General features: G+C 37.8%; 2 protein-coding genes across 2 annotated transcripts in view; one reads left to right on the forward strand and one right to left on the reverse strand.

The window, feature by feature from the left end:
• SCYL2 (SCY1 like pseudokinase 2) overlaps positions 1–25,991 on the reverse strand; it is a 54,579-nt gene extending 28,588 nt beyond the window's left edge. The window contains 10 exon segments of the mRNA XM_006084098.3: positions 99–221; positions 1,853–2,029; positions 3,244–3,369; positions 3,968–4,084; positions 4,763–4,984; positions 6,795–6,944; positions 8,479–8,623; positions 9,934–10,091; positions 16,658–16,862; positions 25,791–25,991. Of these exon segments, the coding sequence (XP_006084160.2) occupies positions 99–221; positions 1,853–2,029; positions 3,244–3,369; positions 3,968–4,084; positions 4,763–4,984; positions 6,795–6,944; positions 8,479–8,623; positions 9,934–10,091; positions 16,658–16,834 (1,395 nt within the window). The 5' untranslated portion in view covers positions 16,835–16,862; positions 25,791–25,991.
• A 150-nt stretch (positions 25,992–26,141) lies between these two features.
• DEPDC4 (DEP domain containing 4) overlaps positions 26,142–27,924 on the forward strand; it is a 20,048-nt gene continuing 18,265 nt past the window's right edge. The window contains 1 exon segment of the mRNA XM_023749819.1: positions 26,142–26,265. Coding sequence (XP_023605587.1) covers positions 26,142–26,265 — 124 coding nt within the window.

Genomic DNA, 27,924 nt, shown 5'->3' on the forward strand with positions numbered 1-27,924 from the left:
TGAAAGATTTGACTCAAACCCAAAGTGTACTTTACTTTTTTCTTTTGCTTTAAGAATCAAAATCATCACTAAAGGGGGGAAGAAATCAAATATTATACCTGTATCTGAATGGAAGGAGCCTCTAGTGCTCTGTAAACCATTGGTAGGACACTGTTCTTTATTTCATCAGGAGGAGTTTTGGTTAGTAGCAAATCCATTTTTTGTAAGAAAATTAACAAAATCTGTGTAGAAAAAGGGAATAATGCATTAAATTCCAGAATTTTTACATGATTTTATATATCCCAAAATTAAAAGAATATTCTAAAGAATAAAATTCTAAAGAATAAGTTATATATTTTCACACTCACCATGTTGCTAGCCTGAGGGCATGGAAGACAAAAACATACAAATCAAGTCTCTTACATTTCTGGAAGCACAATATTTAACATCTACTCTCAGTTTAGGCATTTAAATAAAGACTAATTTCCTAAATCTCACAAATCTTCAGTAATATGTCTCTTACCCACAAGTACCAACTATCTGGAAAGCAACTGGGTAAAGAAATAAAAGCCTGAGGGCAACAAAATCACATGGCCCCCAACAGTAAGTTCTGTCACTTGGTTTCTATGAAGCTCAAGAGAAGAAAAGGTACAGGAATAAAAAAGACTGTCAGGAAAAATTCTAGAAAGAAATGTTTCAGTTCATTTTTTGACCTAGCTGCCACCACGTACCTAAATTATAAGGAACAAACTGCCTCTTCTATTCATGAAGAATAGTCTTGCCAAGGCTCGGTTAAAATTTTTCAGAAGGAATTTTTAGCTAGACTACTAAGGCGAAAAAGAGTACCAAAGAATGGAGGCAAATAAGAATTCAAATGGTATCCTTGGGATACTATATTGACTAATGCATAGTTTAGTGGACCTGTGGCTCTGCTACTTTCCCTCCTGATATCTTAACAGTGTTTGCGGGAGTCTGCCTCAAAGCCCCCAGTTCCTTCATCTGCCCTTTCCTTAGCCACAGGAACTCCTGCCTTATCACAAAGACCTCTTTCTGTTCCCCTCCTTTCAAGGGAAGGATTGCAAACAGCCTGCCACAAAACCATTAAATCAGGTAGCTGATGGTTTATTAATAAGCGATTGCCATGTAGTGGCAAAAGCAAGTAATAATTTACTATGTGCCAGAAAATTTCATTTACTCTCAACAGCCTCTTTCATTTTGGAAATGAGCAAAATGGAAGCTTTAAAAGATTAAGGACTTGTTCAAGTAAGGAGGTAATGGACAGATTCCAACCCAGGTATATGACCCTACTGCTCTGAAATCCAAGACCATCTTGAATCTGGCAAATAAATACTGTAATAGAGTTTACATCAGACACTATGCTTTTCATTTACTATACACACACATATTATTTTTGGGTGCTATAAGCATTTTCCCTTTTCTGATGAAACTCTTCATTAACAATAAAAGAGAAAATACTGGCATAAACCTGTGTAAATGAAAGACTCTGGTTAACAGAACAAACAAAAAACAGATAAGAACACTTAGAAGTGTAAGATATACTTCTTTTTCCAAACCTGTAACTTTTAATAAGACCAATGGGAACAGTATAACACATGCACAATCTCATTACAATTAATTTTCTGAGATGTTAACTTATAGAGAACTGCAGACACTTACTTGGAGAGTTCAATTATAATTTTAGGAATGGGTCACTTCAAACATGCAAAATAGCTGACCAATGAAAAAGAAGTCTCTTATATTTACCTCAGTTTTTTAAAAGTCACATATCCATTCCTTGTTTTCAATGATAGTCACTGTTGACCAGTATTACTGAATATCAGCTGATAAATAGGAAAATTATCTATATACATACCTGTATTGGCTCCTGCTGTTTAAAGACAGGGCCAAGGTCAGGTAGAATTAATTTGACATATTCTTCTTTGGTGCATTCTTCAGCAATCATTAGAACATTGGGCAAAACAAAAGGTACCATGTCAGGGTTTACAAATTCTGAAGTCAAGCAAGGCAAAATTCTCTGCACAATGACACGCTGAAAGGAAAAAATGTTTCATAAAACTAAATTTTATTTCACGTCTTTAGTACTAACATTGAAATTATAGTTTAAAATCTCCAATCCCTTTGGGTAAGGTGATCATATAATTTATGGTTGAAATTGGGACACTTTTAAAAGTAAAATAGGGTGCTACTGCCAATTATGGCAGGACAAAGACATAACTTGGTAATGTGACAGATAAAAAGGGATATATAATCACTCTTCCTTTAGGAAACCTTCCCTCAATTAGTCTTCACGAATATGTTTTTCCTCTTAATTCCTTCACTGCTTATGATTCATACCACACAATTTAAACACTGTCCTATACTGTTAATTATTGCTTCACGCATGTTAATCCTATTTATACTTACTATAAAGGCCTTGAGAGCAAGAATAAATTTTTGTTTCCTCTTTATTCTCCATAGCATCTAACAAGTAAAGGGCTAGCAGTACTTATCAATTAATATCTGACAGATTAAACATGGCACATTATTTTGGAACCCGAAATTATTATTTTTCCAGTGGTTTCTTTAGCATTCATAGTGTTTATACTATACTAGAGGCCCGGTGCACAGATTCACCGGTGGAGTCCCTCGGCCTGGCCTGCAGGGATTGGGACAAAATGGGCTCTCCGACATCCCCCAAGAGGTCCCAGATTGCAAGAGGGTGCAGGCCAGGCAGAGGGACCCCACTGGTGCATGATCAAGGCCACGGAGGGACTGAGGAGGGCTCCAGGGCATGTCCGGCCTGTCTCGCCTAGTCCCGATGGGTCGGACCCCAGCAGCAAGCTAACCTACTGGTTGGAGCATCTGTCCTCTGGTGGTCAGTGAGCGTCATAGCAATTGGTCGAAGCATATTAGGCTTTTATTATATAGGATTACATTCATTGTTTAATAAGCCAGAGAGGGAGAGTTGAGGAACTGGAGAGGCCTAGCATCAATACAAATGTATCCCCTTAAGTGTTGGTAATACAATGAGCTCCACAATAACAGATTATGGGTTTCTTTTCTGACATTTATCTTTCTAATTTTTTTATGCTATTTCATTTTCGAACAATGCAAAAGAAGGTCCACTAAACTTCTGGCTTCAGTTTGAAGTCTTTTACAGTCACAAAGTTACATTTATTTCTTTGGAAGAGTTATTATAGCAAGTTAAAGTAAACTTTAAATTCTAAAATCCTGGCTATATTAAGAATCTGACCAACAACAAACCTTGGGCAATTTTGGTAGAACCTTTGGCAGTCCTTTGAAAAATTGTGATTTCTGAAGGTTATCTCTTTGGAATAAGGTATCAAAATACTGCAGTGTTACTGCACCAACATCATCAAAGAAAGGAATCTAAAAACAGGAAATGAAATTATTTTGATAAATATTAAGGTACTTCTCATATCTGCAACTGCCACAATTTGATGAAAAATATTCAGAATATTTAACAAAATGCTAAGAGATTACTTCATAAAAATTCTAATTTAGAAAATCAGAATAAGGAAGTAACAAATTATTTTTCTTTCCAAGTTCAAATTTTCAGAAGCAGTACCTTTGAGTTGGCTGGAATAACTTTTTTTTTTTTTTTTTTACATAACTAGTAAAATACTGAAATATTAAGTAAAACAAGCTGGAGGTACAAAGAACATCATTAATCTAGTAAAGGCCATGCTTATATGAGTGAACAAGAGTTGGAGTGTCCAAAACTTTTGCAAGTATAACTATGTTACAACTGTTGTTTCTTTGAAATCTTAATTTTATATCAGAGCAGGTATATGCATAAATTATTTAAATGTTTAAGAGTAAAAGAAGTTGAATATTTAATACATTCAAGAATACAGATATTATCTGGGGACTATATCCGATTAAATCTTGTTTTAGAAGCAGTTTATCTACTTTCACAGATTTCTGTTCCTCCACCCAAGGCAGAAATTCATGTGTACTCACTTACCTTCGTCATTTGATCTGCATCTGGTCTTACAGTTGGAGTTACATTTAACAGTAGTTTTACATGTTCACGGACTTCCTCAGGTATATTTGTAAGTGAACTAGATCCTAAACGACTCAACTATTCAAAAGAGTGATAATATTAAATATGAATATAAAATATTCAGAGATATGCATTTATGTTGTCAAGTCCATTTAAGAAACTTAAAATTTACTTAAAAATACATTTTTAGATTCAAACAAATTGCTAATTCTATTACTGCAAGATAATTAAAACACTTATCTTTATTAGCTGATTATTTCTATTCCCAAAACAAAATGCCCAGTTTTTTAGACCATATTTTAAAATTCAGCCCTAACCGGTTTGGCTCAGTGGATAGAGCATCGGCCTGCGGACTGAAGGGTCCCAGGTTCGATTCCGGTCAAGGGCATGTACCTTGGTTGCGGGCACATCCCCAGTGGGGGGTGTGCAGGAGGCAGCTGATTGATGTTTCTCTCTCATCAATGTTTCTAACTCTCTATTCCCTCTCCCTTTTTCTCTGTAAAAAAATCAATAAAATATATTTAAAAAATAAATAAATAAAATTCAGTCTAGTAAATACATGTCACGATTACAGTTGTAGTAACAGACTGTAATCCTCACTGATTAGATAATTACTTTTGCTAAGTTGATTTTATGCAAACAAACTATATATATAAGACATTCATCTCAGAATTTTCTGAATACATTTTTAGGAAAAAAAAATCAAAGCAGCATTTAATACATTTTTAATGCAAGCAAATATTTAAAGATAAATACCTGATCCAACTGCCTACTGAAACTCTTATAAATATCTTGCTTGTTAATTTCAAATACAGGTTTCCCTTTGTTAAATACAGCATAAATGACAGTTCCTAAAGAGTACATATCACTGGCTGTTTCACAGCTCACAGAAAGTATGTATTCAGGAGCCAAATATTCAGGATTTGGAAGACACAATGATGGTAAATTTGGGTCCCATTCTTTACATGGAAACTTGGGCTATAAGAAGACAGAAAAGAGATTTTATAGCTTACATATTTCAAATTAAAACAAACCTCTATCAAGTAACAATGATCTAGTTTTAAATTCATAGTTAGCCATGTAAGTAAAAATTGTCATCCCCACCTTAAATCATACAATTCTCTAATTTCCAAATCTAGAAAGTGTATGGAACAAATTTAAGAGATAATAAAAAGATCTCTTATATTGAGATTACTGGAGTTCTCTTCCAGAAGACTATATGATACACTATGTTTTATGATACACAGGTTTCAAGTTTTATTGGCTCAAATAGATTATTGATTGAAACCTGTTCTTTTACTATCTATGAGATTTAGTTAATAGGTTCAAAAAGTTGAAAGATTAAACAAATGTATGGAAAACAGACTTCATGCAGTGCTTCACTCACAGCACATAATCAATACGAATTCTTTCTGCTTCCCTTTAAAATGTTTACTTAAATTACAAATCTATCTTAGGACAAATCAAGGTCCCCTTAACAACTATATATAGTAAAAACTTGAAATACTACAGTGTTTTCCAAATGTAAATAGGCAGGTATAATCACTAAGTAAAAGTGCTTTAGAACCAGAAAGACTGGATTCATTCTAGCTTTACCATTTACCACCAGCCTAAACTTGGCAGGTTATTTTATTCTATAAACCTAACCGCCTAGTTGTATTTTTCCTATACCTCACTGAGTTGTTATGAGGATTAAATAAGTAAATCTATAAGAAGTGTTTAGCCCTAACAGGTTTGGCTCAGTGTACAAAGCATCGGCCTGCAGACTGAAAGGTCCCAGGTTCAATTCCGGTCGGGTATGTGCCTTGGTTGCGGGCACATCCCCAGTGGGGGGTGTGCAGGAGGCAGCTGATGGATGTTTCTCTCTCATCGATGTTTCTGACTCTCTATCCCTCTCCCTTCCTCTCTGTAAAGAATCAATAAAATATACTTTAAAAAAAAAAAAAAAGTGTTTAGAGCCCTGACTGGTTTGGCTCAGTGGATAGAGCGTCGGCCTGCGGACTGAAGGGTCCCAGGTTCGATTCCGGTCAAGGGCATGTACCTTGGTTGCGGGCACATCCCCAGTAGGGGGTGTGTAGGAGACAGCTGATCGATGTTTCTCTCTCATCGATGTTTCTAACTATCCCTCTCCCTTTCTCTCTGTAAAAAAATCAATAAAATATATATTTTTTTTAAAAGAAGTGTTTAGAAAAGTGCTTCAGCAAATGTCATCATTGATATTGTTGTTATCATGCTCCAATAAGTTGGGGTAATACTGCTGGAGGGTCACAATGTTGGTTAGTGCATTTGACATGGTGAGGAAAAAAATGCCTTAACCCAACAGCCCTCAAAATTTATTTAAATCTAGCACAGGGGTGGGCAAACTTTTTGACTCGAGGGCCACAATGGGTTCTTAAACTGGACGGGAGGGCCGGAACAAAAGCATGGATGGAGTGTTTGTGTGAACTAATATAAATTCAAAGTAAACATCATTACATAAAAGGGTACGGTCTTTTTTTTTTAGTTTTATTCATTTCAAACGGGCCAGATCCGGCCCGCGGGCCGTAGTTTGCCCACGGCTGATCTAGCATCTTTTTCTCAAGCAACATTAACTATTGTGGAATTAACGAGCTGAAGAATACTCTTGGGTACAATGAACTGTAAAATTTTTCTATAAATTTAAGCATACCATTGTACCATGCAGCCTATTTCTAGACATTTATCAGGCTTACAAATTCTCTTGACCATTCCAGACGCCGTCACAAATTTCCATAGCTTTAAAAAATTAGAACATTAACACCTTCATTACCTCTTGTTCAGAAGGATTGGTCGATGATACACAAAAATCAAAGCCCATTATTTTCCAGGCTCCACTTTTATTCAAAATTATATTTTCAGGTGTAATATTTCCATGAACCATTTTCACACTGCTATGCAAAAATGACAATCCTTCAGAAACCTGTAAATGTAAAAATAACCAGACATTTTTACATTAAATAAAACTCCTTTCAATTACAATAATAAAGTGTTTCATAAATCATAATAGCTGCCTCTCCCAATAAAAGATTTTTTATTTTTCAGATAACAATTAAATTTCATCACAAATGCAAAAGTGCAGATAATCGCAGTTGCTAGGATAAGCATAACAACCCGAGTACAACTATTAAGTTCTTTTCTTAAATTTTGTTTGTTTGTTTTGAGAGAGAGAGGGAGAGAGGGGGAGAGTGAAGGAGAGGAAGGGAGAGAGAGAGAAAGAGAGAGAGAGAGAGATTTGTTGTTCCACTTATTTATGCATTCATTTGGTTGTTTCTAGTATGTACCCTGACAGGGGGTGGAACCTGCAACTTTGGCATATCTGGAAGATGCTCTAACCAACTGAACTACCCAGTCAGGGCCATTAAGTTCTTTTCTATAAGCAAAAAGATAATATAAAAGCACTTTACTATCCTAATTTACTCAATTCCTGATTTTGAAAACTGAGGAAATCTTTGGTTCCTGAGTTACAGATAGTAAATATTGAGATACCTTTGTCAATTTAATTCTTAGTATTTTTTATACTTACACTTCATATTGAAATTCAATTTTTCTGAATAGTGTTGTGCTCAGTTTTCAAATATTAACTAATATTCTCTCATTCTCAAAACATTTAGGTTTACTGAAAGAAGCCAGACCAAAAAAGGGAGTACATATTGTATAATGCCATTTATAAAATGCTAGAAAGTACAAACCAATTCATAGGGACAGAAAGCAGTTCAGTGATTTCCTAGGGCGAGAGATAGAAAATAAGAAAGAGCAGGGGAGAGGGATTATAACCAATATGAGGAAACCCGGGGGGGGGGGGGGGGGCGGATAATGGATATATGCAGGATATATGCATTCTTTTTATTGTAGTGATGGTGATTTATGAACTTATAAAACTGTATATTTTAAATATTGAAGTTTTTTGTATGCCAGTTAATTATACCTTAATAAAGATGTTAAAAATAATAAATGGAATGATCTCTGTCCTCAAGGAACTAAGAATCTACTGCAATTTATTCTATAGAGCTAAAGATATTTTGCTAAGCAGATAAAGAAAAATCAGAAAATATGGACATATATGAAATGGCTTACTATATCTCCTAATACCTATTAAATAATTCCTTTAAAGATATAATTTCTTTTTATTAACTACTTTATTATTTCAATTTAATATTTACAAAATGAATTCACAAGGTTTAAAACTCAAAAAAATCAAAAGGGAACCACCCCATGCACCAGTTAATGAGTGCCCTTACCCAAAGGTTACCCATATTATGTTTCCAACAATTTAAATATAACTTAAGTCTAGAAATAAACTACAGAAAATTCTAGAACAAAGAAATAATTTTTAAATTACTAAAAAAAAATGCAATGGTTTACATTAAGTAGTCTACATGGCTAATAAATCTGAAATAGCCAAAAACAATTTTGAAGGAAAAAATTCTTTTCACAAGATGAATAAAAATACATACCTGAAGCAAGCCATATTTAGTTTCTACATCATAAAGTTTATAATCCTTAATGTCTGGAGAAACAGTAGAAGGCAAATTTTCCCAGTTACCTAGAACATTGGCTAAACTGGCAAAAACTGGTTCTGTACAAAATGCCAAGCAATCCCTGTTTTAAAAAGGAAAAAGGGTTATTCACTATCATTTTTTCCACATTAACAAAATTACTTATACATAAAACATTATTGGTTCTATTAACAAAAACATAATCTATTTTAGATTTCTCTTCAGTATTAACTTAATAACTCAAACCAATAGAACAATGTCAGGAAGCTTTGCATAGGAATTATACTGGTAAATCATTCAACGGTCTTTTAAACTAAGTGTTATAACTGTTGTGATACATTTTTTAAAACTTAAAAAAGTCAGGAAATAAAACATTATTTCAACTGTGCTTTTTGATGATTGATATTCTTCATGGAAAACCAATGAACTAATTTAAAATATTGTTACATTATACCTTAAAACATTATCTTTATTTCTAAGGCTATAATTTTCAGACTATGTGCAAAGGAAGCTACAAATTTCCCATAAAGGCCTCTGGAGCAAGAGGAATCAGAAAGAGGGACAGGGCATAGGTCCAGGTCCCTATAACCAATTCCATAGGAGCAGCTTTGTTTTTTATGTATTTTATATACCATTTTGAAAGGTGTCAGATTTTTAAATTTTTAAAATTACTGCTCTTTGCCCAACTGGCGTGGCTCAGTGGTTGAACATCAACCTATGAACCAGGAGGTCAGGATTTGATTCCTGGTCAGGGCACATGCCCTAGTTTGGGGGGTGTACAGGAGGCAGCCAATCAATGATTCTCTCTCATCATTGACATTTCTATCTCTTTCCCTCTCCCTTCCTCTGTGAAATCAATAAAAATGTCTATTTTTTAAAAGATGACACAACATAAATTTCATTTTTTTGTCATTCTCAGCAACAGATCCCAAACTCATCCTTAAGAAAAATAGATGATAGAGTAACTTAGGCTATGGACTAACAAACTAGGCACAACAGAAGGTTAAATGTATAGAGCAGTACCTGGAACACACATAAAAACAGCCCCCAAAGAGTGAATCAATGAGAGGACAGGAAATTCTAGTAAATTAACAAGGACAGCAACTTTCAGACAGGGACTGTATTCTATACTTCTCTTGCATCTCCCACTTTGACTATTACAGTGTTGAGCACAGAATAAACAAACAGACTCATGGCAAATGTGAAGAAAGCTTCAGTTAATATTTCAAAAACAGACATATACACAGAATATGCAAATAAATTTTAGGGAAATAACTAATCCTTAAGAACTCAACACTCAGTTTATAAAAATTTTTTTACTGACAGGATACTGTATAGACAGATTTCATAAATAAAGTTATTATAAACTATTTGTTCAGGAAGTTTCTTACATAAGTTTTTATAAAAATTTACCTGGATTCTTCTAAAGGATGCTGGACAGTAAGAAGTCGAGGGTGCCGTAGCCGAGTTAACTGTTGGACTCCACGTTTTAGAGAATCGATGATTTGATCCTTTTCAAATTTTTGATATTTGTCAATCAGCTTTTTATCAAAGACAAAAACAGCTACTTCCTAAAAAAGAATTGTGTAACTAATTTTAATCAAGACTATATGTGTATTAAAATTTTATTTAAGTGTTACAACAGTCTTCAAATAATTAAAAACTAATAGCCTGGAAATTTTAGCACCATTGTAATATTTTTCTAATATCAAAAAGCTTGTTTCTTCATGATTAGTAAATCTAAATATTTTTAAAGGTATAAGACCCACAGCCTCATCTAAGAACACAGGAAAATCTCCATATCTGAACTCTGGTATCATAGGTACACATAAACTGTGTGTAATGTGTTGTCCCACATTTAGTAGTCTCTTACGTAACCAGAATTCAAATAAAAGTTAAAATGTTTAAAAATTCAAAATGCTATTCATAATGATAACGCTGGAGTATATTACAAAATTTTGAAATCCTTTTTAAAAGAAAGTTTGAACATGTCAGGGAGTGGTTGTTTATACACAAAACAATTTATAAGCATCTTTTACATATGAATAACCTATAATTTCTCTCTCTCCTTCTACCCTATCCCTATCTTGTTATGGGGTAGTAATGGGAATGGTTAACAGTACAGGAAGATGCTCCCCCATCACCTCTCTTTGAGATCATTCACAGCTTATTTTATACTACCAAAACCACACATCTTCCTTAACTGTCATCTTGCTTTCATTCTCTCTCAGTTACCCAGGAAAAATAGTTCCCATTCATTTACCCAATCTTAACAAATCAGTCAAAAACTAGCCATATTGATAACTATGAATAACCAGTTATATCTCCTTCATAAATACAAAGAAAACTGATAAAGCTGAAAGCAAAATTAGCAGGAATCAATGCTAGCCTTCCAAAACTCTTTGAAAGATTTTTTTCCTTTTTATTGAATTTATTGGATGACACTGGTTAACAAAATTATACAGTTTTCAGGTGCGCAATTCTACAACAATCATCTGTAATTGTTTTGTGTGTTCACCACCCCAAGCCAAGTCTCCGTCCATCACCATTTATACCCCTTATGCCCTCCTTCAGCTCCTCCCATCCCCCTCCCTGTCATGAAAGATTTTTGAATGGCTCTTCCAGAATTTCTATAAAAGTCTCTTTCAAAAACTTCTAATTAAATTCTTTACTATTAAACTTCAATATCCAAAACAGTATCTTTCCATTTTATTGCTGTTCTCTTCTAATTATTTTTGCCACATTATGATTGCTTTCACAAGTTAGCCTAGCAACCTAACCACATAACAGAGATTTCACTGCAGAATTCCAAGCCAATAAATTTCTCAAATACAACTTAAGTTAGAGGTTCCTTATATATGTACAAGTAAGTTAAGGATATTAGAGGATATCCTTAACTTAAATCTCTGAAAAGTGGTAACATACAGGGACTGTTTAGTACTGAATTTTAACATCCCATTCCCCAAGCTTCTGTAGACTTTTTAGGAATTCTTTCATTCCTAATAGCAACCCTATGACACAAGTTATTATCCTCAATTCACAGATGAGGGCATTGTGAAGATAAATGTATTATCTAAGATTTCACACCTGGTAAGATGAAAAAATCAAGATTCGAATCTAGTCAGTCTAATCCTAGGGCCCACATTCTTAGCCAATACACCGTTTTGTCTCCCCAGAAATAACACATGGCCAATATATATCGAGCACCCCAGTAAAACATGACATATGCCTTCAGGAAAACAATCATTTAAGTGAGAGCTTTAAACAACATTCATATATACTGATAAATACATTATTTTACCTCTTTTGCTCATTATGAGACACAAGACAATCTGGAGCTAAGAGCATTACTTACTATTAATTTGAACTAAAAACAAATGACCTAGAAGTTCAAGTTCCTATTTCACTATTCATGTGACAACCTTATTTTAGTAAGTGTTCTGCTATAACACATTTTATAAATGCATCCAACTTAAATCTGTTTATTTTTTCAAGATATTTTACGTCTTTAAAAACAGGTCATGTGAAATGGCTCTTGACTCTTGCAGTTTCACACCTTAAGGAGGAACACTACAGTTCGTAAAGAAGAAAAACATGAAACTCTCTCAGACAGTCTTCTTTTAGGTCAAAGATGAAAGATTCGCCAAAACCGGTTTGGCTCAGTGGATAGAGCGTCGGCCTGCGGACTGAAAGGTCCCAGGTTCGATTCCGGTCAAGGGCATGTACCTGGGTTGCGGGCACATCCCCAGTGGGAGATGTGCAGGAGGCAGCTGATCGATGTTTCTCTCTCATCGATGTTTCTAACTCTCTATCTCTCTCCCTTCCTCTCTGTAAAAAATCAATAAAATATAGTCTTCTTTTAGGTCAAAGATGAAAGATTCCTACATAGGTCAGAATAGGTTATTTTGTTTCAATTATTTAATTAAAGTAAACCACTTTCAACAAAGTTGTTACTAATTAACTAACGCTTTAGGCCTCATACCTACATCCTAAGAGAAAACTTTCATCAGAAGACTATTATCTAATTTCTAATTTGTGTTTTCCTTCTAGTATTTCACTATATAACCTCTGCTAACAAATACCACTTGTGTAAAACTCCTGCCACCTTATATGTTTACAAGTTTCTTGAAGAAAGAAACCATGCCTTAAGTATCTCTGTACCCACCACAGGATCTACACCTAGAAGACAGATGTTTATTGCCTACTGGTAGTGAATAAAGCAGTTACATGAAGCTTTTCATTATTGTCTTGAATTAAAATCTTTTTCAACCTTTCATTATGAAAATTTTCAAACATACAAAAAGATAATATAGTGTCACCATCCAATATATCTTCTACTTAAGATTCAACAACTATTAACTCTAAATAAAAATTATTTTATTAAAAAAATTACTTAAGAAAACATAAGCCATATTAGCACTCTACTATTTATTTACTTCATATTCTTTAAAATACATTAGCAAAGAAAGTTACCACTAAAAAGTATTTTTCCTGCCCTAACCGTTTGGCTCAGTGAATAGAGCATCATCAGCCTGCGGACCAGAGTCCTGGGTTTGATTCCGGTGAAGGGCACATACTTTGGTTGCAGGCTCGTCCCTGGCAACCAATCAATGTGTTTCTCTCACATTGATGTTTCTCTGTCTTTCCCTTTCTCTCCCACTCTCCCTAAATATCAATGGAAAAATAGCCTCGGGTGAGGATTAAAAAAAAAAAAAGGAATGCCAACTGGATCAGAACTATGGTAAATAAATCTAAATGTCAGGTGAACAAAATTATTTTTTTAAAAAAGTATTTTTCCTAAATAGCCTATCTTTAAATTTAAAAAGGCTATGAAATAATTTATTGTAAAAACAAATGTTTCTCAAAATGGAGGCTGTATATATCTTTTTTAAAATATATTTTTATTGATTTCAAAGAGAAAGGGAGAGGGAGAGAGATAGAAACATCAATGATGAGAGTAAATCATTGATCAGAGGCCTCCTGCACCGCCCCCTACTGGGGAGTAAGCCCACAACCCAAAAATGTGCCCTTGACAGAGTGGAACCTGAGACCCTTCAGTCCACAGGTTGACACTCTAGTCCAGGGGTGGGCAAACTTTTTTGACTCGAGGGCCACAATGGGTTCTTAAACTGGACCAGAGGGCCGGAACAAAAGCATGGATGGAGTGTTTGTGTGAACTAATATAAATTCAAAGTAAACATCATTACATAAAAGGGTACGGTCTTTTTTTTTTTTTTAGTTTTAGTCATTTCAAACGGGCCGGATCCGGCCCGCGGGCCGTAGTTTGCCCACGGCTGCTAGTCTATCCACTAAGCCAAACCAGCTAGGACTGTATATATCTTTTGATATACGCCTAATTTATAATTTTTAAAAGCTACTTTGCTTACTACAAAGTGAACACTTGCTGAAAACAAGATAGTTTAAGTAATAAAATCTAAGTTAATGTAAACCAATGTGTCTAGGGTTTCCTAACAGCAATCAGGACCTCCACTAACCTATCCCTCAAGCCACCAGAAATGGTTTTTAAAACACAGCGGTTCCCTGTGATCTCTATTTTATGGATCTTTCATGACTGGCCAGTGATGACTAGCAAACATCATACTCTTCATTTTTCATGTGATTTTGCGACAATGTTTCTTTCTCAAAACCATAAAGCAAAATCTAAAATTTTATTTAGATTTTAAGTTAAAAATAAGGTGGTTTTGAGAAGACTGAGAGATAAGATACACCCTTATTTATTTTTAACTATTAAAACTAGGCATTCGAATCTCTTAGGCCAAAGTCCCTAATCTGTTGTTTACCTCAAAGTCAAATTTAAGATCATATATTCTGCTATAAAACACAACTGCAATCAAGTACACTGCATGCTACATCAAGAAAGATGCCCTCAGTCTCAATGTCCCTTTATAGGGGGAAGTAAGGAGGGGGAGGACTATGGAAAGTATCATTTTCCTTTGTTTTTTCCTTCCAGTTTCTCTAAGTTCACAGAAAGTTCTATATTTTGTCCTGTATGGTAAAACCAGCCACATGTGGCTACGGAACATTTGAAATGTGACCAGTGCAACTAAAGAACTGAATTTAATTTTATAGAATTTCAATTAACTAAAATAGCTATATAAAGCTTGCAGCTACCACACTAAATATACTGAATAGCAAAACTCTCGATTATTTTCTGTGATTCCCAATTCAGTGCCCAGGTGAGTAAAGACAGCTATTCCTTCAAGAATGAGCCAGTAGTCCAGATAGGATCATCAGTTCTGACCCATAAGAGGTGAAAGAGGCAAAGAAAAACATTTCAAAACCACATCCATAGAGAACAATGAAATATTTCAAAACTATATTTTTCCTCAAAGCAATAAATTTTGGGGTGAGGGGACAAGAAATATGGTAAAGTTTCCTAAGAGAACCCAGTTCTGGCAGTCAGCAATTAAGAACTGCTGTATTACTGTACAGTAGTTAATCAATGATCTATTATCTGTGCCTTGTTCTCATGTTCTATGAGCAGCAGCTCCAACAGTATCAGAGGATGTCAGCGTATGTATGAACTACAAATATAAACACAAATACCTAGGACACTTTTGGTTAAGCACAAAGACACTATTATGTTACCACATCCTTAAAAAGTAATGTAAAATTCAGTAAATTTGGTGTTTCTTCACTTTCCCCTTATATAACTACTTGTAAAAGCAAATTTGTGCTATTGTGGGAGGTTGGTCATTTATAGGCTTCATGACTTCAAACTTCATGAGCTTTTTAAGTAGTTAATACTCAAGTAACCACTTACTTTGTGGATGAAATTCTGTTGAATTTAAAGGGAAAACAATGTTCAAAAAAATGACAAATCAGTCAGCATTGAAGATACAGATCAATTTTGGACTTAAAGACTCCCTCCAAATGGCAATAAAAACAAGATTTGCAGGTCAGGTACAAACCACATACCAGCACCCTGACCGGTTTGGCTCAGTGGATAGAGTGTCGGCCTGCGGACTGAAGGGTCCCAGGTTCGATTCCGGTCAAGGGCATGTACCCGGGTTGCGGGCACATCCCCAGTAGGGGGCGTGCAGGAGGCAGCTGATCGATGTTTCTCTCTCATCAATGTTTCTAACTCTATCCCTCTCCCTTCCTCTCTGTAAAAAAATCAATAAAATATATTAAAAAAAACAAAACACATACCAGCAATACTTTTCATAAAAGTATTATCAAAGCCAATTTAGTCTTTAATACTTGTTTGGGAAAGAAGCTGATTTGGGAAAAGTGACAAATAATACATATCCACAATTATATGACTGTGATAGTCACCGGAAAATTCGTGTAATAAATCCCATAAGTCTTACAATCCAAATGTTTCACTTTTAGGGAAGTACAGTACTTTTAGAAATGGTGATTTTCCCTTTTAAAGAACATACTTCTACAGAGGCCTTAAATGGGAAGGTTTTTCAATTCTTTAACAATTCCAACAGAAAGCTGCAGTAAAATTTAACACTAATGATCCTCCACATTTCTAAGAACAATCTGTTGGATCTCCTAAGTCAAATTTAGAAAAATAATACTACTACTCACTAAAAGGTCAGTTAGTTTTAAAATAACTTTAAAATCAGTATACAGCAAGACACGTTAGTACTGATTGTAGCCCACAAATATAGCCCTTTCCAGTGGTAAAACTTATTCAGGTTAAATGCAAAAGAATATTATAGGAGTTTATTTTCAAGAAGGCTATAGAATTAAAGAGAGAATAAGAATACACTCCATAAGAATGCATTTAATGCTGAAAAAAATTTAACTGTTTATTTTACCAATAACTTATTGACAAATATGAAAAGAAACATGACAATTTTTATTCTAAAACATATACTTTGCTAAATATTAAAATGTAATACTACATAATCATTTGCGAAGCTGATATATTTATTAAGTAAACAAAATTAAATTATAAGATGAGATGATATATCAAACAATATACTTACAACCAGGAGATTCAAGGCATGTTTAAAGCATTTGTTTTTGAATGACTTCATCAGACAAAATGAGAACTAAAGAACCCATCATTTTTGGCATTTCTTAACATAAAAATGCATACATGCATGTTATGATCCTTATTAGCATGTATTTTTTCCAATTGGATTCAATGAAAACTTACCTGTTTTGTTGACTTTTTTGTGCCATTAAAAATCTTCCAAGCTAGACCATTCCCACCACTGGCAATGTGTCGACCAACATCGAATTCTCTAGTGACAGGATTTCCCATTACAGCACTAGTGACGTCTGCTGTTACTTTTGTAACAGTACTCTTCAACTTATTAAGCATGGACTCCATGGCTGCAATATTGGGCAATTATAATTACCTAGAAACACGGGGGTATAGGGGAGCTCTGATCATTTCTTTATTCTTATTTAATCACTTAACATTCATTACTTAGTATGAAAAGCTTAATATATCTAAACATTGAGCAAAACAATCCTATAGAGATAAAAGCTACATGATGGTTTGGTCTTCTGAGAACCCAATATAACTTTCGTGCAAATTTAAGTCTAGGAACCAACCTGTTCTCTGCAACCTCAACTGTCACAGAACAGGAAGGAAAACACATATTTACACTTGACACTGATATGAATGTTGCTCAACTATATAACTTGGACCTTTTAAGACATACAGTGGTGTAAAGGGTCTGAATCTTCCTTCATACTAAAAACAACCATGTAAAACTTGAAAGGAGACAAAAACAGGAGATTTAAATCCAACCATATAAATAATATCATTAAGTATAAATCATTTTAAATTCAAATTAAAAAGCACAGATTGTCAACTAGATTTTTTTAAAAAGGAGACCCAATTTATGCTGCTTACAAGAAACCCACTTTAAAACCACTTTACAAGATGACTTAAAAGTAAAAGAATGTGAAAATATACCAAGCTGGTGTGGCTATATTAATAGACAGAATAGGCTTGAAGACAAAGAAGGACATTTCATAATGGTAAAGTTAATTCGTCAAGAAGACATAACAAACCTAACTGTGTACACACTCAATGAGAGCTTCAAAATAAATGCAGCAAAAAGTGACAGAACTGAAAGAATAAAAAGACAAATCCACAATTATAGTTGGACTAGAAGGGTCCTCACTCAGTAACAGATGGACAGAGAGACCAAGTAGACAGAAATCAGTAAAGATATAGAAGACCTGAACAACACTATTAAACAATCTGATCTAAAACACTCTACAACAGCAGAATACATTTTCTTTTCTTGTATACATGGAACATTCACTAAGACAGACTATATGCTGGGCCATAAAACACATCTCAACATACACTTGTTAGACATTGGGAATACAGATGTAAATGGAAACGTATCTGCTCTATAGGGACTCAGTCCAATAGCAGACTAAGACCTCCAAAATTTTACAGCAACTCACTAGAGGTATGAATGTACCATGTTATGGGAACACAAAAATGAGCTTAAAAACGAAGAGTTTTTCAGATAGAAAAAATGGGAAGGAGCATTCCAGAAAGGATGTGCCAAGACATAAAGGAGAGAAAGACTATGATGTGATCTGAAAACTACAAATAGTCCAATATGAAAACAAACATTATTTTCAGAGTTTATATTCAAACTAGAGGCCCAGTGCACAAAAATTTGTGCACTCGGGGAGGGGAGGGGGGGCCTCAGCCTAGCCTGTGCCCTTTCGCAGTCTGGGACCCCTCGGGTGATAACGACCTGCTGGCTTAGGCCTGCTCCCAGGTGGCAGAGGACAGGCCCAATCCCTAGGTGCAGCCCCTGGTCGGGCTCAGAGCAGGGCTGATTGGGGAGTTGGGGCGCTGCCCCCTGTCATGCACAGAGCAGGGCTGATCAGGGGGTTGGGGCACCGCCAGTGTCACACTCAGGGCAGGGCCTATGGGGAGGTTATGGCTCTACCCTGTCACACACAGAGCAGGGCCACTGTCACACTCAGGGCAGGGACGATGGGGAGGTTATGGCTCTACCCTGTCACACACAGAGCAGGGCCGATCAGGGGGTTGGGGCGCCGCACCCTGTCACACACAGAGCCGCAGAGCGATCATGGGGTTTGGGCGCTGCCCCCTGTCACGCTGATCCGGTGCCAGGAGGCCTCGCAGCTCCGCAGATCCCGGTGCTGGGAGGCATATTACCCTTTTACTATATAGGATAGAGGCCTGGGGGCCGGCTGGTTTGCCCTGAAGGGTGTCCTGGATCAGGGTGGGGGTCCCCACTGGGGTGCCTGGACAGTCTGGGTGAGGGGCTGAGGGCTGCTTTCAGGCTGGCGGTTGTTGATTGAAGCTCCCAACCGCTCCTTTTTTTTATTTTATTCTGGGCCAGCTTTAGCTCTGGCTCTAGCTCTGAGAGCAGGTATCTGGTTTGTTTCGGTTCTATAATCGAAACAATGTATAACTTCAGCTCTGAGATCCCGGCCTATATTTGTTAGAATGTTTCAAATTGCCAGCTCAGAGGCCGGCAAGGCAGGCGGGGAACGTTGGAGTCTGCAGTCACTGCAGCAAGCAAGCCTCGTGTTCGCTTCCAGCTGCCTGGCTGCCGGCCACCATCTTGGCTGACAGTTAATTTGCATAAGGATATGCTGATTAGCCAATGGGAAGGGTAGCGGTCGTACAAAACAAACATTATTTTCAGAGTTTATATTCAAATTTGAGATGCCTATTCATAATCTGAACAGAATCAACACTAGTACCCAAGGTAGGAATAGACGTGGAAATTCATCTGGTGAATTATTTAATATTTATTGAGTACCCACTATGTACTTGACACAATATAAGAAACTGGGAAGAAAGAAATAAAAAAAAAAATAAGTCATGAAAGATCTTACCATCCAAGGGGCAAGAGAGAGAGAAGTAAGCCAACCACAGCATTAGCCTACAGTGATAAAATGCTAAAGAATATACATGCACAGTGTTATAGGAACAAAAAGAAGAGGAACAGATGGAAGCAAGTTTCCCCCAAACAGTAATACTAGAGATGTCTTTAAAGGTGAGTAGGAGTGAACTAGATAGTGAATGGTAGAAGTATTGGAGTAATAAAGCAGTTCAGACAAAAGCTGGAGTATAAGAAAGAAGTATGAGAAAGGAGACTTAGAAAAGTGAGATCACCATGGGTATAAAAGTAGTAAGAAATCAAGCTATAATAAGCCAAAGACAGATTTCAGGCATGAGGTGAGATGACCAATCATTAAGGAGAGTGAATGATATACTAGGGGTGAAAGTAAGGAATATGGCAAGACTAAAGAGAACACCAATATGTATTTCAGTAAAGAGGAGGTGGAGAGAGAGAATACAAAGCAAGAACACCAAGAGAAAAGACACTAGGAAATAGGGACAAAGAAGATAGGAAAGAGATGGTGAGTGGACGGGGTGCTAGTTAAGTGGATGTTTACTTTATAATTACATATTAAATTTCATTATGTCCTTTAATATATTATATATCAAAATTTTTAAAGAGGGAGAAATTGCTGAATTAAGAAAACAGCTGTAAGGAAGGAGAAGAAAGGAAAAATTAAGAAACGAGTATGAGTTAGAATTAGGAAAACTTACTGGCCAATTAAAGGGAAGGGACGAAACTAGGAATCCCATCAGGTGTCTAATTTCAGAGTCTAGGTGGAGAGTGAAACCATTTACCAAGGCAGGACTTAAAGGAGGCAACTGTCTTGTGGGAGGAAGAACTCAATTTTGGATATATTGAATTTGAGTTGCCTTAATGACTTTCCTATGGAGATATCTAATAGGTTTTCAAATATGTGGGCCAAAAACTTAGGAAAAACTTCTTGACTGAAGATCAAAATTCAGACACCATGACCTTATAAGCAGTGCAGTAATTAAGACTGTGAGCTTGAAAATGGTAACCCAAGGAGACCTAAGGAAGAATAGCATGACAGCAACAGAAGGTTAAGGACAGATAATTTGAATGAGTTTGTAAAACAACATTTTGAATTATTAGTAATAACCTTTTAACATATAAAAAACCTACAGTCTAAATATCTTTTCTTAAACTGATAGCTTTTCAGATTTTCACTTAATTAATGAATAGAGAAATAAGCATATGTTTTCCAAAGATAAAGTTATAAATGACAGGAATATTTATTCATATAAGCCATTTCCCCTTGTACACCACAAGAATTCACTTGAAATTCTTCCCCTCCTAAATCTCAGCCAAAATAAGATTTGAGACAGCTTCAGTATGATCCCAAGATTATACCTTTCTACCATCTGGCTCAGCCATCACTTGGCTTTTAGTAGAACCACTAGGTGAATCTGTTGTATTACTACATTTTACATGCACCTGGTGAAAGGTGGGTTGAGTATTATAGTACCTGATGGCAGGTAGTTTAAAGGAACTGGCAATTCTTTCAGTTCTGCCTACTCATAAACTCTAGACATAGCAATAATACAGTAGTTAAAATTATATACATGCTAAAAAATGTCCTGAATTTTCAAGTAACACAAGTACAAAAAGAGTCTCTTAATTCGCAAATAAGAAAATACTGAAAAGTAGAACTTGCATTTTTATTAGAAATATTGTAATGCAAATAAAACGGTTACTGTGATTATATCTGATGATGAAATGATGTTTAGTAACTGTTCGTCTCATGGCACCTAGCAGAGACTAGAGTCACTGGACTTTCAATAAGCACAAAATATTACACATTGACTACAAAGAACAATAAAATGAATACAAATGAGCTCAAAATAGTTTTTGTTCCTTGAAGAGGTACCATGGTCTAAGATTTCTTTCTATGTAAATGTCTAAAAAATTTCACCCTGGCCGGTGTGGCTCAATTGGTTGAAGGATTGTCCCATACACCAAAAGGTGGTGGGTTCAATTCCTGGTCAGGGCACATACCCAAGTTGCAGGTTTGATCCCTGGTCTTGGAGGGGACGGAAGGCAACCAACCGATGTTTCTCTCGTACATCGATGTTCTCTCTCTCTCTTTCTCCCCCTCTTCCTCTCTCTAAAATCAATAAAATTAGAAAATAATAAAAATTAAAAATAAAAGACTACCACTTCTATAGTTATTTAAATAGTTAAGCATTCATAAATGAAATTTTATAATTTGAAATAAGAATTACATTAACATGACATACTTTTGGTAAAATGCTTCATAAAATTTGGGGAAATTTTTTGTACCTATACTCCCATATGCAGCACTATCTGTTTATACCTAAAGTAAAATGATCCTGAGAAACATTCTTGAAATACATGTTTTCTTTTTCCTGTGGGAGCACTCAGAGATTAGTAGAAGTTTTAAAAAGATACTTAATAATTTAATGAGATGTTTTTTAAAAATGGCTACTACCATTCTTTGGCCTATACAGAGGTCATGCTTAATCTTACTCATAAAACAAAGATTATACCAGCTGAGTACAATCATTCTCTGTACAACCACAGAAAGTATCTAATATTATCAGTTGAGCTAGGACAGATTACTTACAGAAGACAAACCCGATTTTAAGAAACAAATAAAAATCACTAAAGAGACTTAGCAATGTATTATGAAGTACACATTCATTCAACATATCACTGGGTACCTACCTAGTAGAAAGCACCATGTTAGTTAGATACAGTAGGAGAAAGAAGTAAAACATTGCTTCCATCACTGCTTACAAACTTAAGACCATTGTGCCATAAAGTTTAAAAAGCAACATGAGAGATTATAAGGAAACATATGCTTAAATATTAAATTTGTAATGTGAACAATAAGAAAGATCTGAGGAGAGATTATATCCAACTCTTTTGAAGGTACTTCCAGCCCATGTACCTGGTTTAGTTTTTACTACAGGAAATCAATCAGATTGTTTAAATTATTGTAATTTGTTTTTTAATGTAGAAGCACTGGAGTTGCAGAGTCTTCAGCTAGAAAAGGCAGAAAGGAATAACTGGGTAGGAAATTTGACTAAGTGACCTAAGGTCACTTCCTTGGGTCTACAGTTCTTTCTTGATTTGAGAACATAAAAAATCTGAAATATGTGGTAGTATAGTATGTGAAAACTGGCATTCATAAAATACTGAAGTGTTGTCTAAGACAATGGTTTTCAAACTCTACTGAACATCTAACAACATCTAATGACTGAGTATCTTGTTAAACCATATAGATGCTTATGTAGTATCTCAAACCTTTCGAATCAGAATCCATAAATGTGCAGTCAGGGCATTTGTATTCTGAGCAGCTCCCCCAGGTGATTCTGATGTGCAGTGTGAGAATTAAGTGTTATATGATTAAGTACACAACCTTCAGTGGCAAGAAAGCCTGAGTTCAAATGCCAGTTCTTTTTTTAAAAAATATATTTGTATTGATTCCAGAGAAGAAGGGAGAGGGAGAGATAGAAACATCAATGATGAGAGAGAATCACTGACTGGCTGCCTCCTGCATGCCCCCTACTGGGGATTGAGCCTGCAACCCGAGCATGTGCCCTTGACCGGAGTGGAACCTGGGACCCTTCAGTAGACAGGCTGATGCTCTATCCACAGCCAAACCAGCTAGGGCCAAATCCCAGTTCTAATACTTAATACACTGTGACCACCAACTAACCTTCCTAACACTATTTCTAACCTTCTTTTTTTAAAAAAGGGGGGAAATATCACCCATTCTTCAAGTGATTTCTCTAGGGTTAAAGATGATGAGGCATGTAAAATGTTTAGTATAATTCCTGGAATATTTAGGAAGCATTCAATGAATTCATTCATTTAACAAACATTTATTAAGCACTTACACAGTATCAGAAGATGAGGAACATCTCATTAAATTATTAAGTATTAATAAATATGGCAACTCTGTAATGGTGTTATGAGAACACATAATTAGAAGAATCTATCCTAATCAGGAAAGTCTTCCTGAAGTGAGCTGCATGATGAGTAGGCATTAACTGGATGAAAAGGAAAGGAAATGCATTTCGAAGCAGAGGAAGCTTCGTCACCAAAAGCCATGTACCTGAAGCAGAACAGAGTGACTAGGGAAGAAAGGAATGCCAGAACGCACTGTGGAGATGAGGTTGGAAAGTCAATCAGGGGACCGAAACAAGCAGTTAAGAACTTTAGTTCCTTTTATAAACAATGAAGTCACTGAAGGAGACATATTGGAGACAATATGATAAGATTTGTATTTTTAAAATGTCACTCAGTCTGGGGTAGAAACCTAGAAGGAGGCACAGTAAATGCAGCTAGACCATAATTAGGTGGCTAGTGATACTTCAGATGAGAGATGATCGTGGCTGGAACTAGTGGCGAAGACGAAGACAGACGAGATATTCAAGAAGCACAATCAACAGGACTTAATGAGAGATTGATAATGAGGCACAAGAAAGAGGAAGCTGTCACACTTCTCCTATAGAACAGAAAACTAGAGGCCTGTTGCAGGACATTCATGCACTGGGGGCAGCCCAGCCGGCCTGCACCTTTCACAGTCTGGGAGCCCTCGGGAGAGCCGGGAGCGGGCCTAAGCCATCAGTCGGACATCCTTAGCAGCTGCCACGGAGGCCTGCCGCTGTGCTTGCCAGCCATCAGCCCATCGGCCCAGCTTGTGGCTGAGCGTGCTCGTTGAGCATCTGCCCCCTGGTGGTCAGTGTGCATCATAGCGACCAGTCATTCTTCAGATGGGTCAATTTGCATATTACCCTTTTATTATATAGGATGATAGATGATGAAGCCAGTCACTGGAGTTAACCACAATAAAAGGGCCTATTTTTTTTGGGGGGGGGGAGGGGAATCATGAGTTTCAAACATGTGAGCATGACTAGTTATTCATAATAATAGGGTATTTGCACAGAAATGTATGGAAGTACAATGTGCTTGTATTTGTTTTATTGGGTGTTGTGGATCTTAGAAGACAAAAAAAATAGGTTTCTGAGGCTTCTGCATGTGTGTAAAGTGGATCTGAAAGAATTAAAGGTCCTTACGTTTCTTAGGTTCCTTTCTTACATACTCCCCCAAAAGCGTCTTTTTTTAATCTATTTTATTGATTTTTTACAGAGAAGAAGGGAGAGGGATAGAGAGTTAAAAACATCGATCAGCTGCCTCCTGCACACTCCCTACTGGGGATGTGCCCGCAATCAAGGTACATGCCCTTGACCGGAATCGAACCTGGGACCCTTGAGTCCGCAGGCCTACACTCTATCCACTGAGCCAAACCAGTTAGGGCCAAAAGCGTCTTTTAAGAGTACAGTTTAATAGTGACAAGAATTTTACCTATACTCAGCTGATAAATCATTTTTAAATTTAAAAAAAAATTAATATTCATACTAAAGAATAAGACAGGAAGCCAAACAAAAGCACCTGCCAAGTTCGAAACGTAGCTTCAAGCACCTGACTTTCAAACCATTACCAGAGCAGGAGGGGATTTTACAGGGACAGGCTGTAAAACTATGTTAATTTTCCAGAATGGAGAGGCACCGTGAATCCAATTTGTAAAACAAATCATCACACAGACAATACCTGAATTTGATTTACAAAAAAAAAAATTAAAAAAAAATAGCTTGCAACTTACAAAAAAAAAACAGCTTGCAATTTACAACTGTAAGTCATTACCGCCTTTAAGTCGCTTGTCTGGAGACTCGTGAAAACTGTTACAGGAGCTGACTTGACAGCACTGGTCGCCGTAATTACTAACCATAGGTACGTATTCATTCGGATCGCACGAAGTTTTTGCAAGCTTTATCGGTCTCAACCGTCCTCCATCCTTTCTGTCCCGCTGAGAAAAACTCGAGTGGATGGGGATTTTCAGTCTGAACAAAACACCTGCCCCACCCACCTCAAGCACAATAACCTTCCGTTCCAGAACGAGAGCCACTGTCAGAAAAGGACGCCGGGCGCTGGGGCCCTGGGGGGTGACCCAGGTTATCGGAGGCGGACCCCAGGGCCGAGGGGAGCTGTCTCACCCAGTCCCAGAGGAGAGTCCAATTTCCCAAAAGGGAACCCAGAGTTCGCCGACGGAAACCCGAGCTCCCGAGCCGGAGCGGGGAGCTCTCCCGGCGGCAGACGGCTCCAGCCGCCGTCTCCCGGCGCTTCCAGGCCTCGTCCGGGGGCTCGGGCCTCTCGGACCCGCTCCCGGAGCTCGACTGCGCGCGGGCGCCCACCGCCCGGCCAGCCCGGCCCTCGGCCCGCAAGCCGTCACCTAGCAACAGTCGCCAGCACCGGGGGTCTGGGGAGGCCTAGCCCGGACGCGGGTCCTCCCCCATTTCCCTCTCGCGGTCCTTGGAAGAACAAGCGGAGCGCGGCCGGTGAGGGAGGTCACTCGGTGCCCGGGGGGCGGTCACTCACCTCTCCCCCTCTTCTCCCGGGAGGGGCGGTGCGGGACTCGTCTCCCCGGCCCTGACGAGCGCCTCCAGGTTGCTCCGGCTCGGCTTCGGCGGAAGCAGCCGGCTCACTCCATAGCCTCCTCCACCCGCGCGGCCTCACAGGCTGGAGCCGGAGGAGGGAAGGGGGAGGGGAGGGGAGGGACCGGGGAGAAAGTAAGGGAGAGGGAAGGAGACCCAGAGACCAGCCGGCCAGGGCATGACGTCACTTCCCGCTGGTTCGGAAGGGGCGGGGCGGGGGCTACCTTGGTCTCCGCCCCCGAGGATCAGGTGGGGGCGGGGCTTCGGGCCGGGGGCGGGGCCGGCGCGCGAGCGAATGGCGGTTCTTTTGACTACGCGGTTTCGCAGCCTTGGCAGCCGGAGCGAGCTTCCCGGCCCTGGGCGGAGCGGGTCGAGTTTCGTAAGCCGTACAAGTGGCTTCTGCCGGAAAAGGAGGACAGGTAACCTAACCGAATATTAGGATCTGGGGGCGGGCGGCTCAGTGGAGCGGTGGGTTTGGCCCTGGCACCTCAGGTTTCTGGGGTTCCCCCCTTCCTGGGCCCATCCCTTCCCTGTGCACCTGCCCTCTCTGGTCTGGACCAAGTAAGATCCGTGATGGGGCTTTCCGAACGACTCTCTTGGAAAGTCCAGGAAAGCAGTGATTTTCAAACTTTAATATGCACACGAGTCATTTGGGGATTTTGTTGAAACGCAGTCTGTGGATTCAGGAATAGCCTGGTAATCTGCATTTCTTGTAAATGCCCAGATGCCAATGCTGTTGGTCCACAGGCTACACTTAGAACTACAAGGGGTTGAAGTATGAGATGGCAAGTTTCTTGAGCACAAGTTCCTATTTCTTCTAGCCCACTTGTTTAATGAAGGTTAATGGCAGATTGTCCATTGGAAAATATCATTGTCTCCACCACTCATAGACTTTTAACCTTCTCCACCCCACTCCAGCCCTACCCCATCCATCACGCCCAGACAAACTTGGTGCAATCTAATTCAGGGAAAGGGAGCAGGCCCCACAGCCTGTTCCCAGACCTCAAGCTGCTTGGATTCAAAACTGCCACATTTTTCCTTAGAGATAACATGCTAAGATCCTGAGCCACTTGTTCTACAGTTGTGAGCATTATGTTAGTTTTCTGTTTCTGCCTTTCTTATCTTTATGTACATAGACCTTCTGAGCCTTTTATAACAGCTCTTCTGCACTTCTATCCCTCCAGTTCTCTAACTTTGCTGTTTTCTTGAGATCTCAGGCCAACTATTGATGACAAAATGTAATTTTTAATATTTCTTGGCCCAACAGGTCCTCGTTGTCTGGTCCAGAGTACTTTCTTATTTGATCTTTTAGTCTTGAAACATTCAGAAGGCCCTTCTTCTTTGCCTTGCTGAATATTGAAGGCTTTATTTAGGTTCTGAGACCAGGGAACTGATTCCCTAATACCATTAATTATTAGTTTCCTGAGAGATCTCTCATGTGTCTCCTATGGGTCTTGTTGTTAAGGTCCCACTGGGGCTCCCAGGTTTGGAAATTTTACATCTGCTGGAAGGACACCAGGGCCAGCCAGGTGCTCCCTTTCCCAGATAGCCATAGCCAACCTTCAAATCATTCCCCCTTCTTTTCCTGAGAATAGTATTCCCATGATAGACATTAACTCAGATCTGTGTATACACTTGTGGGCCCAAAGTTGGGTCTAGCTGGTCAGCTAAGTCAGGTGGGTTGTCCAGCAGAGGTTTTAACTTTTTTCCCACTGCTCCAACTCCTTTCGCAACCTGGAAAAGCTAGTTTGTGGAAGCACAGCGGCCTCAGAGCCAGTTGGATGAGAAGGAGGCTGGGATTGTAAATTGCCATCTTGGCTGTTCCCTCAGATTGTCCCCTGGTCACAAAGGGAGGGAACATTTCTCTGTCTGCCCTTGTTCTCTTTAGGCTTCTCTACTTTTACACAGAGAAGGATGACTGGTCCCTTCCTCCAACAGAGAGCACAGTCATTCTCCTCTTGAGTGACTGGACTTGTATTATTAGCATATTTATCAATTATTACTGAAAAGCTTTATCATAAATCCTTCCTTTTAGTTACATCTATTTATTATAACTTAGCAACTTTGAGATTTCTAAA

Source organism: Myotis lucifugus, unplaced genomic scaffold, assembly GCF_000147115.1.
Source record: "Myotis lucifugus unplaced genomic scaffold, Myoluc2.0 scaffold_10, whole genome shotgun sequence".
Taxonomy (NCBI): domain Eukaryota; kingdom Metazoa; phylum Chordata; class Mammalia; order Chiroptera; family Vespertilionidae; genus Myotis; species Myotis lucifugus.